Source organism: Stegodyphus dumicola, chromosome 10 (genome assembly GCF_044657685.1).
Source record: "Stegodyphus dumicola isolate Sdum_Otavi_A_Nest chromosome 10, ASM4465768v1".
Classification (NCBI taxonomy): Eukaryota; Metazoa; Arthropoda; class Arachnida; order Araneae; family Eresidae; genus Stegodyphus; species Stegodyphus dumicola.
Window position 1 is genome coordinate 122,220,207 of NC_140777.1, and position 17,441 is coordinate 122,237,647.

Below are 17,441 nucleotides of genomic sequence, written 5' to 3' on the forward strand. Positions count from 1 at the left end.
TAATCACACTTTTAGTATGATTTTGTCCACAAGAATCATACCAAAATTATTCATCTCCTTTTTTTCCCATTTAAGAAGGACATTATTTGCAGTCTTCATACTGATACTACAAAAGCGATACAATACTAAACACCTATTGCATTAAAAGACAATCCTGTAAGTTCAATCTTCCTTTTCATTATCTTCAATTCCCTTAGAGTCATTAGGTATTTTTTTAAAACAGCAGACATGAAAAATTAGCAATGCCCTTGCTGGGACTCGGGACCTTTAGAATATGCACTGAGCATGCTGATCATTACACCAAGAAGGCATGCTAAGAAGGCAGGAGAAATACCTTGTACCCTTAAGTCCAGGTACCCAGAATAGGATTACCTTGTTTCTAGCTGCCAGTTCTCTTGGAAGGTTTCTGCATTCCAAAACAATCTTGGCTTTTATTTGAAATGAGTATAAAGCCTTTCGGGCTGCTTGATTGTCATTGAAAATGAGAATCCGCTTACTGTGGTAGCCTTTTACATTTATTTGCAGACAGTTAGTAATAGCAAGAACCTCTGCCTGAAAAACAGCAAAAGCTCTTCCCGAAACCTGTAAAGAGATTAATTTTGGATGTTTGAAAATGAGTATAAAGCCTTTAGGGCTGCTTGACTGTCACTGAAAATGAGAATCCGCTTGCTGTGGTAGCCTTTTACATTTATTTGTAGACAGTAATAGCAAGAACCTCTGCCTGAAAGACAGTGGCATAAGCCTCTCCCCAAAATCTGTAAAGAGATTAATTTTGGATGTTTGAAATGAGTATAAAGCCTTTAGTGTTGCTTGACTATCATTGAAAATGAGAATCTGCTTACTGTGGTAGCCTTTTACATTTATTTGTAGAGAGTTAGTAATAGTGAGAACCTCTGCCAGAAAGACAGAGGCATAAGCTTCTTCCCAAAACCTGTAAAGAGATTAATTTCAGATGATACTCCATATACTCCCAGTTCTGAAATGTTGCCTTTCTTTGAGCCATCTGTGAACCAGATTAGATCAACAGCGTTTAAACTGAACTTAATTGCCATTCCATTCATCCCTAATGGGATAAGCTACCCCAAATGGCCTGTCAAACATGCAAATCATTTCCATGATGTCGGAAGGCATCAGGAAGGCATACCATTGATTTTGCAGCATCATTCATTTTATATGCAGTCATTTTAGCAAAACTGCAAATGAAGATGTCCAAGGGATCCAGACATAATACAATCTCTAACGCTCTGGTAGGTGCTGAGGGCACTGCACCTGTGATACTCAATCTTTGCATCTACCCTGTCCTTCAAAGTTCTCTGCTCCTCATTGCACCACCAGATCACAGAGACGTAAGTAATAATAGAAGTGACAGCTTAAGAACAGCATATAAAAAGGAAATAAAGCCAATGTTAAACTTTCATGAAGTTAAAACAACGGTTCTTATACTTCTTCAAACAAGTACCCATATCAGGTGTCATGTTAAAAGAAAAGATACTTGAAATAATGCAAGAATTTGGAAACTAAGAATTTTTAGGTAGTAACGACTGACAAAGATTTAAGGAAAGACACAGACAAATATTTTAAAACAATCTATGGAGAATCAACATCAATGAGTACATTTCAGAGAAGAATAGAAAATGGTTATAAGGTTTTATATTAATATTTACTATTTACTTTTGTCAACAACCAATAGAATGCTAATTAATTAAAGTAAGTATATCTATTATCACACTGAGAGAGACAAATGTTGCTAACTAGTTACTCTGCTACATCTTCCTGCAGTTTGACTTGATTCACTGGCTTTTGCTTCAAACCACATTTGCTTCATGAATACTTAGGGCAAAGGCTTACTTAGACATGTGTTATCTGTATTTCCCATTGACTTATTTCACACAAGCAAAACATTTGATTTTTGTCACACGTCTCAGTTTTATATAACTGTCACAGTGATGTAAGCACATTGATATTGAAACTTCACTTTCAATTGTAATTACTGCAGCTAGAAGGCAAACGGGATGATTATCTTTACGGTGGCAGTAGATTAGCACTTAACAGTAGTGCAGAACCATACAGTAATGTTCAGCTAACTAGTCTTAATAAATACAGTCAAAAGTCGTTAATTCGGACACCCATAATTCGGAATGATCTATAATCCGGACCTCAAAACTAAAAACTTTCTGCGCATGCGGCGCGTTGACACATGCGCATACGCATGCGCGTAAGACCTTTTACGACTGCGCATATCAGTATGTGCAAGTGCAGAATATGTTTTCGCGTGCGCGTTTTATGTATAATGGACATATAAGCTAAAATTATCTAATTATCTATTTCAGTTAATGTTGATGATTGCATTGTTCCTTAATTTTCGAATTGAATCCCGCTTATTATTTTTTGCAGACTGTAAGAGCAATTTTATAAAAGTAAGCTTAAACTTTCGATTATATCAAATAGAATTTCCGATATATATTTGTTAATATGTAAAGGATCTAAAGCGAAAGTATGTTTTGAAATCCGAAATCTGTTTATCAATTTCACACTGCTCGGCGGGGGGATCGCCGCGGCGGGCACATAATGAATTGGAAGTTGATCTGTCAGCACTATCCTTATCTTCAGCGCAGATGTTTTTATTTTATTTGGCTTATAATTCCTTACCAAATGTAGTATTTCATCTCGATATGCTCCGTCTTTGATATGATTTAAAACAAGTTCCTCGTCATTATAATTCGCTTTCGATAGCGAAGAAAGTGACAGAGGTTATTGAAAACGAAAAAATTTCGATTGACAAATTAGTCTGTGTTCTCGACACAGCAATTATAGGACTTGAACAGCGGAACTTTGTAACTGAACAAGAAATTATGTCTGTTTATAGAATTAAAGAGAATGTATTATCACATAAAAAACGAAACAACTTACATTGAAAGAAATGTTTAATAAAGTAAACAAATAAATATTAAGCTTTTTTTTTTTTTGTTTGTTTGTTTGTAACTTTTGATACCCTTTAGATCAAAACTGTTCTTTACTTCATAAATTACGGTTTCATATTTTTAATTTTAGAATTTCTGCATGCCATCTTACGAGATTTAAACTGATGATCTATAATCCGGAAAATCGATAATCCGGAATCGCCGAAGTCCCGACAAGTCCGGATTAACGACTTTTGACTGTATGTTATTACATAAAGCCAAAGAATCATCAAAGTAACTATTAAAGTATTTACATAAAAATAATCAATCCTGAATTATTAATTTCATTGCAATTTAAAAAGTTAACAAGTATAAATGCAACAAGCAGTACAAGATGAGGTATTAGACAATTCAAAATTAATGAAATACTAGAATGACAGTTTAGTATGATTTTATGTGTTTGTTAGCTAATATCAACAGTATAAATTAATTTTTCAGCTATAATACTATAAATATACAAAAATACTTCAAAAATGTAAATACATTTTAAAAAGTAAGACTAGGATTAAATTTGCAGAATGAAACAGATAAACTTTCCTTTCTCATACATTTATAAGGCCTGAAAGTAAGATTTGACAGACTTATCTATAAAATTACAATTGTCAACTTACAGTCCTTAAGAAAATATTTTATATATCACTAAACCATAAAATATAGTCAAACCTCACTGTAATATCACCTAGATAAACAGCCATTCTGCTTGCAGTCAAGTTGTAAAAAACACCAGCTAAATATACAGCCCTGAATTTATTGCACACATCAGATTTAATATGAATGTCATTAATTAGGTCACTTTAGCTTATGCTGATTCATCACTTGTGTCACACATATTTTTAAGTTCCCAGACATTTTCCTGTTAATGAAACAATCTTTATCCTATTATTAATGGTTGCTATTTTTTGATATATTTTTCTCTTCTTTATATTATTCATCTACTTTTCTTCACTGAAAGAACAAGAAAAAGGAAGAATGATTCAGAGAAAAAGCATTATTTTAAACTTGTTCTTATATTCCACATTCCCCAACTAATTTGAAATGAATCTCATTGCTTAAAATGACAGAATACAGACTAAACTAAAAAAAGAGGCAGAGAACTTCACTAATGCAATTTGCAAGGACTTGTGGAATTTCAGAGAACTTACTATGACAAAATTTTAGACCAGAATCTTTGATATGTTAGCAAATTAAAAGGAAAAAAAACAATAATGTTATGATTTTATACAATGTAATAAGAACAGCCTCAAGAAAAACGAAACTTTCCTGGAAGTGATCTTGTATACTTAAAATCAACTGAACTAGCTTTTTTACAAAACATTACAAATATTTTATACCACAGGACCAAAGTGTGATTAAAAATCTCAATAATAAAGTTTCTTGTTAAAAATTTAATCAAAAAAAAAAAAAAAAGAAAAGAAAAGAAAAGAAAAGGAAAGAGGGGGAAAGAAAACTGCCTCAGATGCAATATTTTACACCAATATGAAAAAAAATAGCTTTACAGTGCACTTAAAATTATTTTAAACATGCTTGCTAAATATACTTTCTTACTGGACCCTTCACAGGAACATAATGAATATAATCCTCTTCCCACATGGGTTCATCACCTTTAAATGAAAAAATCTGATGTCTCAGATGAATTAATATTTGCAAGTGTACATAATGTAGCTTTCACTTGACAAATGTGTTAATTCAGATATTGTTTAAGTAAATACCACTCCTAATTATATTTTGCAGATAGGTTTCATTATAGACACAAGCAACAACAACTGCTGTTGCTGATGGTGAAGATGAGAATGATGATAACTGCAAAGAAAAAGCTACAGTATTTAAAATTTACATACTAAGGATATGAGACATTGTAAGATGATTATTAGTGACAACTTCTGATCTACTAATGAATATTTCAAAACTTAACAATTTAGCTAACGAACTTTTGAAATTGAAAGAAAAACAAATCACATAATACTGTTTTGTCAAATAAAAACTGCTCCTGATTTGACAAAAATTTTTGCTTTATGATGTACACTGCGCAAAAAAAGGGGGGAGGAAGGGGACTGTTCTATATCTCCCGTTCTACTGGCCTGAATGACAAAATTCAAATTGTGTTTTCTATATCTCGAAAGTGTGACTTAAAATACGAATATGTAGCCATTTTTTTCACCATATTTAGATTCTATGACTCAAATTATGTTAGCTCCTCATTGTTAACTGAATTTGATATATATTTCTTAATATCTCTTTTTTTATTAAACTTGATTCCTCCTTTCACATTTCAAAATGTAGGTTCATTCCAAGTAAAATTTGTCCATTTTTTATGATTTACTTTTAAAATTTGTGTTTTAAAATAATTTTTATAAATTTTTTGAAAAAAATTTTGAATTATGACAAAGTAGATGTATTTCTAAGACTACCTGCAAAAATTAGTTTTTTTATTCAAAATTTCCAAAATATACGTGAATTTATATATTGGTGCATTTTGAAATTTGGCATATTTGTTTAAAGCAATAATAACATCAAATGTGGTTTAGACACTTTGAAAGTTGGAACAATGTAACTTTTTTCCCGCCTCTGCATAATGGAAGGGAAAGGAAAATAGGTTGCCATATACAGTACAAAGTCTTTAATCTGGACTCGTCGGGACTTCAGCGATTCCGGATTAGGGGATTTTCCGGATGATAAATCATCAATTTAAATCTGGTAAGATGGCATGCAGAAATTATAAAATTAAAAATATAAAACCATAATTTATAAAATAAAGAGCAAATGTGATCTAAAGGGTATCAAAATTTACAAAAAAAAAAAAAAGCTTAATATTTGTTTACTTTATTAAACATTTCTTTCAACGTAAGTTGTTTAAGTTGCTTTGTTTTATGTGCTAATACTTTCTCTATAATTCTATAAACAGACATAATTTCTTGTTCAGTTACAAAGTTCTGCTGTTCAAGTCCTGTAATTGCTGTGCCAAGAATGACGACTAACTCGCCAATCGAAATTTTTTCGTTTTCACTAACCTCTGTGTCACTTTCTTCATGCCTTTAACCATTTTTTGCTGCAATTCCACTTTTTGTTATGGACATCGAAATACCCTTTCGCTTTGTAGATCCTTTGGCAGATCCAGAATCGGAAACTCTTTTTGACATAATCGAAAGTTCAAGCTTATTTTTTATACAATTGCTCTAACAGTCTGCAAAAAATAATAAGCCGGATCTAATTAGAAGATTAAGGAACAAAGCAATCTGCAACATTAACTGAAATAGATAATTAGATAATTTTAGCCTAGCTTATACCGTCCATTATACATTAAATGCATATGCGCATGCATAAAGGTATGCGCATGTATAAAGGTATTATGCGCATGTGTAAATGCGCATGCGTAAATGCATATGCGTAAACGCTACGCATGTGCATATGCATTTATGTTTGTAGCATTGAGGTCCAGATTATAGATCATTCCGGATTCTGGACATCCTGATTAAAGACTTTGTACTGTATTAAGAAGTTCACCAGGAGAATTATTCTTGGCGTAAACTGAAAAAAATATGCCAAGCTAAATTTTTAATTTCTCCATAAATGTTGCACCAAATTTTACAAAATTTTATATTTAGGCATAATTTGTGTCGTACAAATGAAACAGGGAAAAAATTGATATGATATGTTATTTCAGAAAAAGTCCCATTTTATGTCAAAATACCTATGTTAGAACATATGTAAATCTAATATATATCCTAAATCACACTTTTGAGACATGAAAAACGCAATTTGAATTTCATCAATCGGCCCAGTAGAACGGAAGATATAGAAATGCCCCCCTTTTTTTCTTGTGCAGTGTACACAACAAAAACGTGTAAATAATTTTAGCCGTTATTTTTATTTTATTCACACTAATTATATTTAATTATATGCAAGAAAAAATGTAGATAAGAATATTTTTAAACACTGCTTTTCTTCTCAATATTCTTGCTTAAGTTTATAATTACAACATTTCAAGTTTTTACCCACAAAATTCAGCTTATAAGATTACTTTTGATGAGTCCTTAAAAGGATAGAATCACTTTCGAGAAGTTTTCAAGTGAAATCTGACTGTCTAAGGAGATACAAATAAAATTTTTAGAATAATGATTAGGCCCAATAAAAATTTACCTTTCGACAGGCAGGACAAAGACCATTTTCATCTGTTCTAATTCGATGCCAACAAAAGCGGCAAATCTGGAAAGAGAAAATGCTTTAATAAGCAGTAAAATGACATTTTCAGATTAATTTTAACTATAAAAACAAGCAAGAAAAAGAAATTCAAAACAATTAATAGATACCTGATAGCCACATGTGCAAGGGAAAAAATTAAAGTCATCCATTTCAAATGGCTCCATGCATAAGGGACACTAAGAAAGAAACATCGATTTGATTTACAATGCCATTGAAGAAGAGTACATCAATATATGCAAACAACAAATAAAAAAATATCGGTAGTTAGGAAACATGCTGTTTTAAAAAATAATACATTGAATATGTTAAAACTACAATAAAATATACCAGAATTTCTGCAAGACATTTACCAGAAAAAGACAGATATAACTTACATGTTGAAAACAGACAGAAGACTAAATGAATTAATAAAAAATAAGAAAGCTTTCAAGACCCAATTTAATGCCTTTTATTTTTTTAATTTATTACATTCATTTACAGCAGATAAATACACTTGATGTGGGAAAAAGTATTTAATAGACATATTTTTCAGTTAATAACGGATACGCCATAATTCACACATTAATATAAGCAGAAATTTCATCTAACAAAATAAATAATGAAAGTATACATTTACATAACTCGGACAGTTTAAAACATTAATGATAATATCTATCACCTTACCTCAAGATTTTGATCATTGTGGAGTGACATAATGAAAAAAATATACTAGATTTATCACTGGTCTGAAAAATGAAAATAATTTGATTAAAGTTTACAATTTACATCAAGCACAGTGAAAGATTCAGATAGATATAATTATAATTAACAGATAATTTTAGCAAAATATAGTTCAGTGAAATAAGTGACTATTATTCTTATTCATTAAATTACTAAATTCGGTACTTTTCCATTTTGCCAGCGCAGGCAATAAACTCGCCAATAATAGTACAACTGATGCCAAATGGAATATTCTCACTGGTAACCTTTTACGCATCATTTATAAAACAAATCGCAGCCATTTCTTATCAGATTGATTGTTTTTTTTCAATACTGGCATAAAATTACATAGAATTTTTATCAGGTTCAATTTTATACCCTAAGTCAATAAGGATGCAATCATACACTCACCCGAAGGCAAAAATATAGAAAAGGGTTAAATTCATCAATTCTAATGACAATACACTAGCGAAGCAAAGCACTGCGGTTTTAATTTCTGAGTAAGCTATTCATACGAATTGAAATAATTCTTGCATTTAAACTTGTATTCCAAACTAAGATTTAACTTGAAATTAATGTAGATAATTACCAAGAGCATTAGATTTTTGTAGCGTAGTTTACGCGAGATGAGATCACTTGGGGGTCACATGATATGAACCGGCGAATCAGGATGTTGAACCATGAAAGCATAGTAAATTCATGTCTTTTTACAAATTTATTGTTTTTTTTACAAAATTTTAAATGATATTCAAATGTTTATTCCTTCAAAATAAAAAAAATTTAGAACTAACATTTTTTATGTGTATATTGTATGTTGTTGCCAAAAAAGTCTGCTTGGCAAGATTTGCTCTGGCGAAACGGAAAAGTACTCCTAGTTATTCTTATTTAATTATTTTAAAATTTATTTTATTATTCTTATTTGCCATGCTCTTTCCCATCATATTCTAAAACTGTCACATTATTTATTAAATTAGATACAACATTATAACTAAATGACATTTCATATCTTGGCAAGAATATTATGCATATCTTAATATTTATAAAGTCCTTCTTTTTTATAAACTATTAAACAAGCCCTTTTCTATTACTCCTTTTAATTTTTCCGCTTGGAAATCATGCACATAGTTATAGTTATCTCAGCAATAAATGAAACAGTTAATACAAGACATAAAAGAGTAAAATTTGACACGTTAAAAAAAGAAATAATATGCATACAGAAAATATTTTAAAACATTACTTTACATGCCTGCCTCTTATTTTAGAATAACTAATGCTTCATAAACTTGATTATGAGATTCTATGAACCTTAAAATGCTTAATTATTTTCTAATGTTCAATGCATCTTTGGCAATATGATAAGGCAAATACATATATTTTTTTTAAAAAAAAGTCCATTTACATTTAAATCTCAAAGTTACAACCACCGAAAAAATTTACTTAACATTTCTTCCAAGTGATCATTCTTTCACCTTCTTGCCCCAAAATACATACATTTATCCTCACAAACAAGTCAGAATGTATGTGTGAGAGAGACTACTGATATTAAAAAATAGATTTATAATGAAACACACTGAATTTGATCATATGGATTTTAATAAAAGGTACCTAAAAACTATATGGTTTTGAGTTCCAATTTAAATTTTGTAGTAAAATTACTCTACTTGAATTTACAGTCAGGTTCAGTGACATGCTCGATCACCAGGCAATGATATGCAATCTGTGTTAGAAAACAAAACTGCTCTGGTTCTGCAAGTATATCAGTGACTTGCACACAAAATTTTTATGCAAGATGACGACACTCTTCCACACAGTTCACGTTGTTTTATGAATGCCGGCACTTTCGTAATGCGTGACCTCCCTGATACCAACTACATGCCATGTGATTTTTGTCTTTGGGGACGTTTGAAACATCTGAAAAGTCATGACAATCGAAGAACTTTACCTGATGTTAAAGCCAGCATTTCACGCTATGTGCTGAACATTTCTCAGCACACACTTTGGTCAACTGTGGAACATGCCATCTTCTGATTTCAGATGGTAGCTGAAAATGATGGTCACCATGTGCAACTTTTTTTTTTTTTTTTTTTGGTAACAAAGTTTGTAAAATTGTAAAACTGTTGCAAAGATGTGGTTAAATGTATAATTTCTTTATATAATACAAATGGCTCTGGTGATGCCATTTGTAACTTTTTTTTTTTTTTTTTTTTGCTAAAAGACATAATCATCCCTTCGCTATGTCTGCCACAAAATTTCATAATTTTCTGATCACTGGTTTTGCTCATTGGCAGTTTTGAAATATTGTTCTTTAATTACAGACACCTTGTACATTTAAACACAATAAAATAAAATAATCACCGTACATACTATTGTGAGGATAACCTTTTGTAGTATATTATAACTTAACATAAAACAGGATTAAATACAAATATTATCTGAGTAAACACTGGTAGAACTTTCATAAAATTTTCCAGAAATATCTTAATATTTATTAAGACAATTCAGATCAACGATGTGCTGTTCAAAGCAGTGGTCACCAAACTTATGAAGCTTCTGAGCTACTATACAGTTTTTAAATCCTACTATGAGCTAACAAACTAAAGAACTACCAATTAAAAAAAAAAATTCTTATGATTCATTTATTGCCCATACACTTACATTTCTAGTAACTATGAAATTAATTTTAATTAAAATGTGTACACAAGAAAGAAACTGAAATGTAGTTAGTAATAAATAACAAATGTAACGACAGATTTCTTTTTATCAGACTTATTAACTTTAATGAGAAGAATGGAACTTTTTTTTTTTTTTTTGTCATCAACAAGTTTTTTAGTGTTGGGAGAGTAGGAAGTGGCTGCCATTCGAATACAGTTGTCCAAATGCTTATCAGCGAGTCTGTTACCGTACTTATTTTTAATATATTTCATGCTTGAAAAAGAAATCTTGCACAGATATAGTGAGCTGAATATAGCCTTCCCTTTGAGACAAACCTTTTTTTTTTTTTTTCCTTTTAGGAACAAGAAGCCAAATATTTTCAGAGCTTGAAGAAGGCAATCTTGCACATAAATCATCTTGAAAATCAAAATGCTCCATAACACAAATACTGAAATCTTCATCATTAATCTCTATAAAAGGTGATTTGACAAACAACTGAAATCCTTTCCAAATCATGGAAGCATTTGTTGAATTCATTACTTTCTTACGAATTAATACACTTGTATAGCACTGTAAATACACACATTTGTCCTTTCCCTGGGTAAAGAAGTCATCAGTTTCCCATTTTGAATGAAAGGGGTTAAGTTCTTTGCTTTTTTCTTGAACACGCCATCGTTAGAACAGACCTAGCTTGGTACCAATGTGTAAATCGAACTATCCAAGTTAGCAAATGTCTAATATACACATGAAACACACAACGTGCATGCGTATACAATCAACCATAAGGCTAAGAATGGCAGTTGTTGTCGTCAGCGTCAGTTCAGTAGAGGAATCAGGTAGAGTAAATTAAGGTACCCCTTGTATTATAGCGAGGTTGTTGTTAGATTTATCGCAAAGTTGTTCTTTCATTTATGGTAGCCTGAGTAGTTGCATGTTATGGAAACCCTATTGTGACGTAATCGGGTCATGATTCTGGGAAATTTTGAATCATGGGATGTTTTGTAAGCGATTTTGTGGTGTGTGTTGGTTTGATTCTTTAGATGGTAGAATGGCTGAATGTAGTAAGATTAATTTGAAGTTTCTATACAATTTGGAGCAAAAGGGAAAAAGAGCTTTAATTGACTGGTATACAAATGAAAGTTTACTTAATAGCCATTATAAGTGCCTGCCCTGTATGTGGAAAGGATATGCGTGTAGTCGAATGTAAAAAGCATTTAGATGGATTTGAAAGGGTTTGTAGGAAGAAAGGTTCAGATGGTCACTACGTGAAGCGTTCGATCAGAAAGAGTACCTGGTTTGAAAAAAGTCATTTGAGTATGATTGATATTTTGATTTCTACGTGGCTCTGGGTGTACGAAGCAAACTCGAAAATCTTGGTAAGTGAATATTTGCTTTTGGTAGTGCTTAAACGTATAACATGTTTTTCCTTTTTTTATGTTATTTTATTATTTGGTTTAAAATGTATTTTATTGAGATTATGCATTTTTTGTTTGCCTATATTGTAGAATTTGGTGCTCCTTTGACTTTTTAAGTGAAAATATATCAATGTGTACATGGACAAAGTAAAGGGAGTGTGCAATGCAAGTTTGTGCAATTCTGGGATTTTTTTTTTTTTTAAGTGAAAATAGGTCGATGTGTACATGGATAAAGTCAAAGGTGTGCGAAATGCCATTTTTGTGCAATTCGGGGATTTTCTTTTAAGTGAAAATAAGTCAATGTGTACATGGATACCAAGTTTGTGCAATTGTTTGTCTTGTTATTTTGGCTTTGTGTAGGGGCGATTTTTGCCCCAAAAATCGCTGCTTCGCAAGCCAAAATAACATGTCAAAGAAATGCACAAAAATCGGTATCCATGTACCACCAAAAATCGCCAAGGGGTATCCTAAACTATACTTTTACCGAGGAATCAAGGTTAGCCAACCGGAGCATTAACGGGATCTACCAAAAATGTTCCTGTTAGTTACTACTAGCTTGCAATCAACGGTTTGCTGATCACTTGTTCAGCGGTACTAAAGGCGGTAGGCTAGTCACCTAATATTTTATACATTAACACTTTCATGTGTATTTTTACCTAACATTGAAAAGCATTAAAAGGAAAATCATTTCATCTCTTTTGAAACAATGCAACATTTTCATGCTTCAAAATAAAACTGTGAAAAGCATTTTACAATTTTATTCACATTTTACAATTTTATTCACAAGTAAGAAATTAATATTTCACATATTAAAATTAATATGCACCATTTTACATCATGTAAATTTAGAATATTTCATAAAACTTATGAAGCATATTTCCTGCTGATTTCAGTTTAACTAAAAATGATCTGCAATACAGCATTAGTCCATTTAAGAGATTAATTCAAAAAAGTAACATACCTTCTTAGGATTTGAGCTGGATATATATATAAAACTATACAAGAAGAAAATCAGAACCTTGACAGAGCAAGTACATGCAAAACAGATATCTTCAAAGGGGAAAAAGGAGCAATTAGTAAAATGAAAAAACAAAAAATAATTATAATACTTGAAATAAATCATAAATAAAAAATGACTTTTTGTTTATCACTTTAAAACTACACTTAAATTTTTTTATTTATTTGTATCAGAAAACTAAAAAAGTTTCTTCCTTATGGATTTAAGAACGATATCAAATGCTATGTTTTCAAAAAATAATGGAAAAACCAAAATCTATGAAATTAAACTGAAACTTCAATTAATACTTCAATGTTATGTACTTACTATAATAATTAAAATCTCAAAACAAAATACTGAAGCAATATAATTATATGACTTAAGTGTTCATGGACGCATTTAGGATAAATCTTCGGATTATGGTAACTTGGTGATTTTTTGGCGAAACTATGGGACCAACCCTGCTACAGCAACCTGCTAGTTTTTTTAACTCAAAATTTTTTTTCCAATAATCTGCTAGCCGAATTATGCTTATGCTAGAACTTTTATGGAACAAAAGTGCTTAATCATGACGAAGGTTAGGTGCGAAATTGGGAGAAAGTGTAGAATCGCCCTCTGCTTGCCGCGTTTTTAAGAATTGTATATACACGGTATCCATGTATACGTCGACCTATTTTCACTTGAAAAAACATCCCAGAATTGCACAAAAATGGCATTGCGCACACTCTTAAGTTTATCTATGTACACATCGACCTATTTTCACTTAAAAAGTCAAAGAAAATTGACAAAAATCCAATTCTTCTTACTCTTGTAAAAAGCGCCAAACAAACAAGTGGGCGATTCTGCACTTTAGCAGCGAAATTGTTTCTAAGTGCTTATTAGCTAAAATCCCAATTAGAATTTTCTGGAAACTGTCACATTACATGTCTCATGATCTCTCATTTCTCTGAGACAAAATAATCTGTGATTTGAACTGTGTACTTCTCAGATTATTGCTAAAGTCCTAGCTAGTAACCTTTATCGCCTTATCAAAATGTCGCCAAACTACCTATTACCATATTCCAAAGATCAGCCACATTTAGAAGTAAACATAAAATAGAAAGCAGGATGTGTTAAATTACAGAATAGAATTCATTAAATGAACTCAGCCTAATAATTGTATATCTAAGCTCATATGCTCTCACAGACTTAAATTGAAAAATCAAGATTTTCTCCTTCAAAAGCTATATTATGTTACAAAAATTTAAAAGCTGCATTTATTACTGAAAAATAATCATAAAACCTTTTCAAGAATTTAACTCATATCTGTTAAACATTTAAAGGGCTATAACTAATTTGAAAATATGTTTTCATTACTTTAAACATTACAAATCAATTTTTAAATCAGAAGATTTTTAAGGTAAAGCTTCAGCACTAAATTTCACAGAAAACACATGATAATTAGTAACAACAATGGTAAAGCTAGAAATAGTTAACTATAAAAATATTTTGAATTTTTGAAAAAAAATTAGAACATGAAAATTCCCTACACTGTCTTTTAAACAATTTCTTCTATACACACAAACAAATTTCAAAGATTATTCCATGATGATACTTTATATTATTTAAAATAAAACTATGAAAACAACAATACAAGTCATTTCTACATGTATGTATAAAGCTTAACGTAAAAATATCAGCAACAAATGAATACATGCATTCTGCTAAAATTTATATATATATACCCATGTCTAATACATAAATTCACTTATTAATGACTAAAAAGTTACTAAAGTATATATAATAATCACTAGATGTTTTTACTTCAATAAACAAGGTAAAGCTATGGAACACTCCAAAGGTATCAAAAAATATCAAAATATATTAAAACTTACAAAATTAAAATAACAGATTAAAAATTAGAAATATATACTTTAACACCAAAAATTTAATTTTATCAAATTTGTTAAAAATTTTAAATCCTTTCTAAGTTTTCCTGTAGTAGGTGAATTTTAAGTTCATAATTATGATACACAGACCTTATTCCCCAAAACATTCCAAGTTTAAAATTCCATTACGAAAAAACAAGTCAAAAGCAATGACAAAACAATGAATGGCGATATTATAACTACACTAAACTGCATGTTGCATTGCTTTTTCTTGAAGAATCAGATAGTGTATTTTATACATTAAATACATTGTAATTTACCCATATTTAAACATTTATAATATATAATATTTCCCTTTACAATTAAAACCAATGTGGTGGATCAATGTGGGGAAAAAAAGAACACTACTTAATAAACTTAAGTACCTTGACACTCAATAATGAAATTAAATTTTCCCAAAATTAATTGTAAGAAAATACTACATCAATTCCAAAAAATCACTAAACTTTACCCACATAATATGCAAATGAAACATGTATTCAGCAAAGAAAACATTATAGTTTATTTCTGTATTTTTTTAATATTATAAAAGAAGACAAGAAAATTAAGACACTCTTAGATTGCATACTGCTAAATATTTGAAAATATATAGTGATTAAATATAAAATATTAAAAAAAATTAGAGCTCAAGTATGCATTTAAATGGTCTAAGAAGGCTTAGAAATGTAGGTTAACATCCATGTCTAAACAAAAGCTTATATTTGCTATCAAAATTAAGAAACCGCATAGTTTCTAATTAAATTTGCTGGAAGAAATTAAGAAATAATTTACAATTAACTTATAATACTCGATGTATTAACGATTCAACTTAACACTAAACAACTATAAGGGAGGTGTCCAGCAATACATGAAAAAGGAAAAATTATGTTCGTTCAAAACATAGTTAATTAAAATTAATGAATTTGTTATGTTCTAGGTGTAATTACAAAAACAAAAAACCCTTAATTATGCTATGTTTATATGTAATCATATCGGAGTAGCATATGCTAAATTATTGCACATTTGATTTCTTACTGTATCCATTACTGTATCCAAAACTTTTTTGACTTAATTTATACCATATTCAACAAAAGAAGGTTTAAAACTCAAAACATGTAATCAGTACAATATCCTCAAAATCGGCCAAATTGAAAAAGGCAAACGTCCTGACTTGGCAACCTTTAGAAAACTGAATCATACTCATAACCCATATAGACCCACCTTAATATGCAAAGAAATCATCATCGTGATTTAAACTATTACTTTAAAGGCATTAATTTTATTTCACAATGATCAAGTAAAGTGTTTTTAAGTAATAATTTACCACATACATTCGTCGCAGAGTATACGAAACAACTTCACTTGTCAACTCTATCAACTATACTCATGAAATTTTGCGCAATCTTCTGCGCAAGTTACCCGGATGAAGAAAATATTTTACAGTACATCTACATGTACTTTGTGATCATCATCATCATCATCGACACCATCATATGAAAAGGGTCTTACGTCATCAGTAAGAATACATAGTTTTATACTTAAATAATACTATTTTGAGTTTTTTCAACTGAAATTTATTAATTGTTTCAGATTAATGCCATCATTAAGAATGATTTCAATTTTCTACTTAACCGTCTTTTGATACACAATAATCAAGATGCAGAATTTAAAATTCCGTATTTACTAGGGCCAAAATGAAAAAAAAATAAGTTCAAGTTAGTTTTCTGGTGAATATATGGTGATTTCTGATAGTATTTGTTTATAAAGCATAATTTTAAGTTTTGATATTTGGCAACATTGATATTTAATTGTAAAAAGAATTAGTTAAAAATGTATCTGGAAGAGAGAGTTTTTCATTATTATGGTTTGGTAGAATGTGGTAATATTTCTTATGTCTGATTTTCTTTAATAAAGTTTTCTTTTTGTATATTGCCATAATGTATTTTTGTTAGAAGTGGATGATTCTTTTGAGAATGTTATATATATGCCAATCTTAAATAACCAACATTTGGTAGCAGAGCGTGTTTGCACCCTCTGTTAATAAACTTTCAGATAGAACATTGATGTTGTTTAGGCTTAACAAAATAGCCAATTTCTCTAAGAGATAAATTAGACTTGTATTATAATTAGTGAATATAAATTAGAAAATATGGCATATAATATGATAAATTTGAGTCATATTGAAAAATTAAGTGACGATGATTATCTTATTTGGGCCAACAGAGTCGAAAGTGAATTAAGAAGTTTAAAGATATGGAGAAGTGTGATAGAAGCTGATGAACCACCAAAACCATATAAAAAGGATGATGTTAATTTCGAAAATGAAATAAAAACTTGGGAAATATGGGATGATAATAACGCGATAGCAAGAAATATAAGGAATCAAACTATGACAGCTACACAAGCATTAAAATATGCGAATGAAAAGAATGCAAAGAAGTTATGGGAGAAAATCAAAAATGAAATGGCGGCAAGAACAGAAGATATTCAAATCAAATGCAGAATAGAATTAGCTCAACTGAAAATGAGTCAAAATGAATCAGCAGATGATTATATGAATAGAGCTGTTATTCTGAAAAGTAAAAGTATTCAAGTTGGAGATGAAATAAGA

The 17,441-nt window shown here is 30.3% G+C and overlaps 1 protein-coding gene across 3 annotated transcripts in view; it reads right to left on the reverse strand.

The window, feature by feature from the left end:
• Positions 1 to 16,246, reverse strand: part of LOC118194202 (uncharacterized) — an 85,471-nt gene extending 69,225 nt beyond the window's left edge. Inside the window, exons 1-5 of one of the 3 annotated variants that reach the window (XM_085825467.1) lie at positions 16,162 to 16,246; positions 12,888 to 12,976; positions 7,824 to 7,885; positions 7,268 to 7,336; positions 7,098 to 7,163 (exon numbers count right to left, since the gene is read on the reverse strand). In XM_085825467.1, the coding sequence (XP_085681593.1) occupies positions 7,098 to 7,163; positions 7,268 to 7,336; positions 7,824 to 7,853 (165 nt within the window). In that variant the 5' untranslated portion in view covers positions 7,854 to 7,885; positions 12,888 to 12,976; positions 16,162 to 16,246. The remainder of the gene's footprint in view (positions 1 to 7,097; positions 7,164 to 7,267; positions 7,337 to 7,823; positions 7,886 to 12,887; positions 12,977 to 16,161) is intronic. The other 2 variants (XM_085825465.1, XM_085825466.1) reach the window with 2 other exon arrangements.
• Positions 16,247 to 17,441: the final 1,195 nt, after the last annotated feature.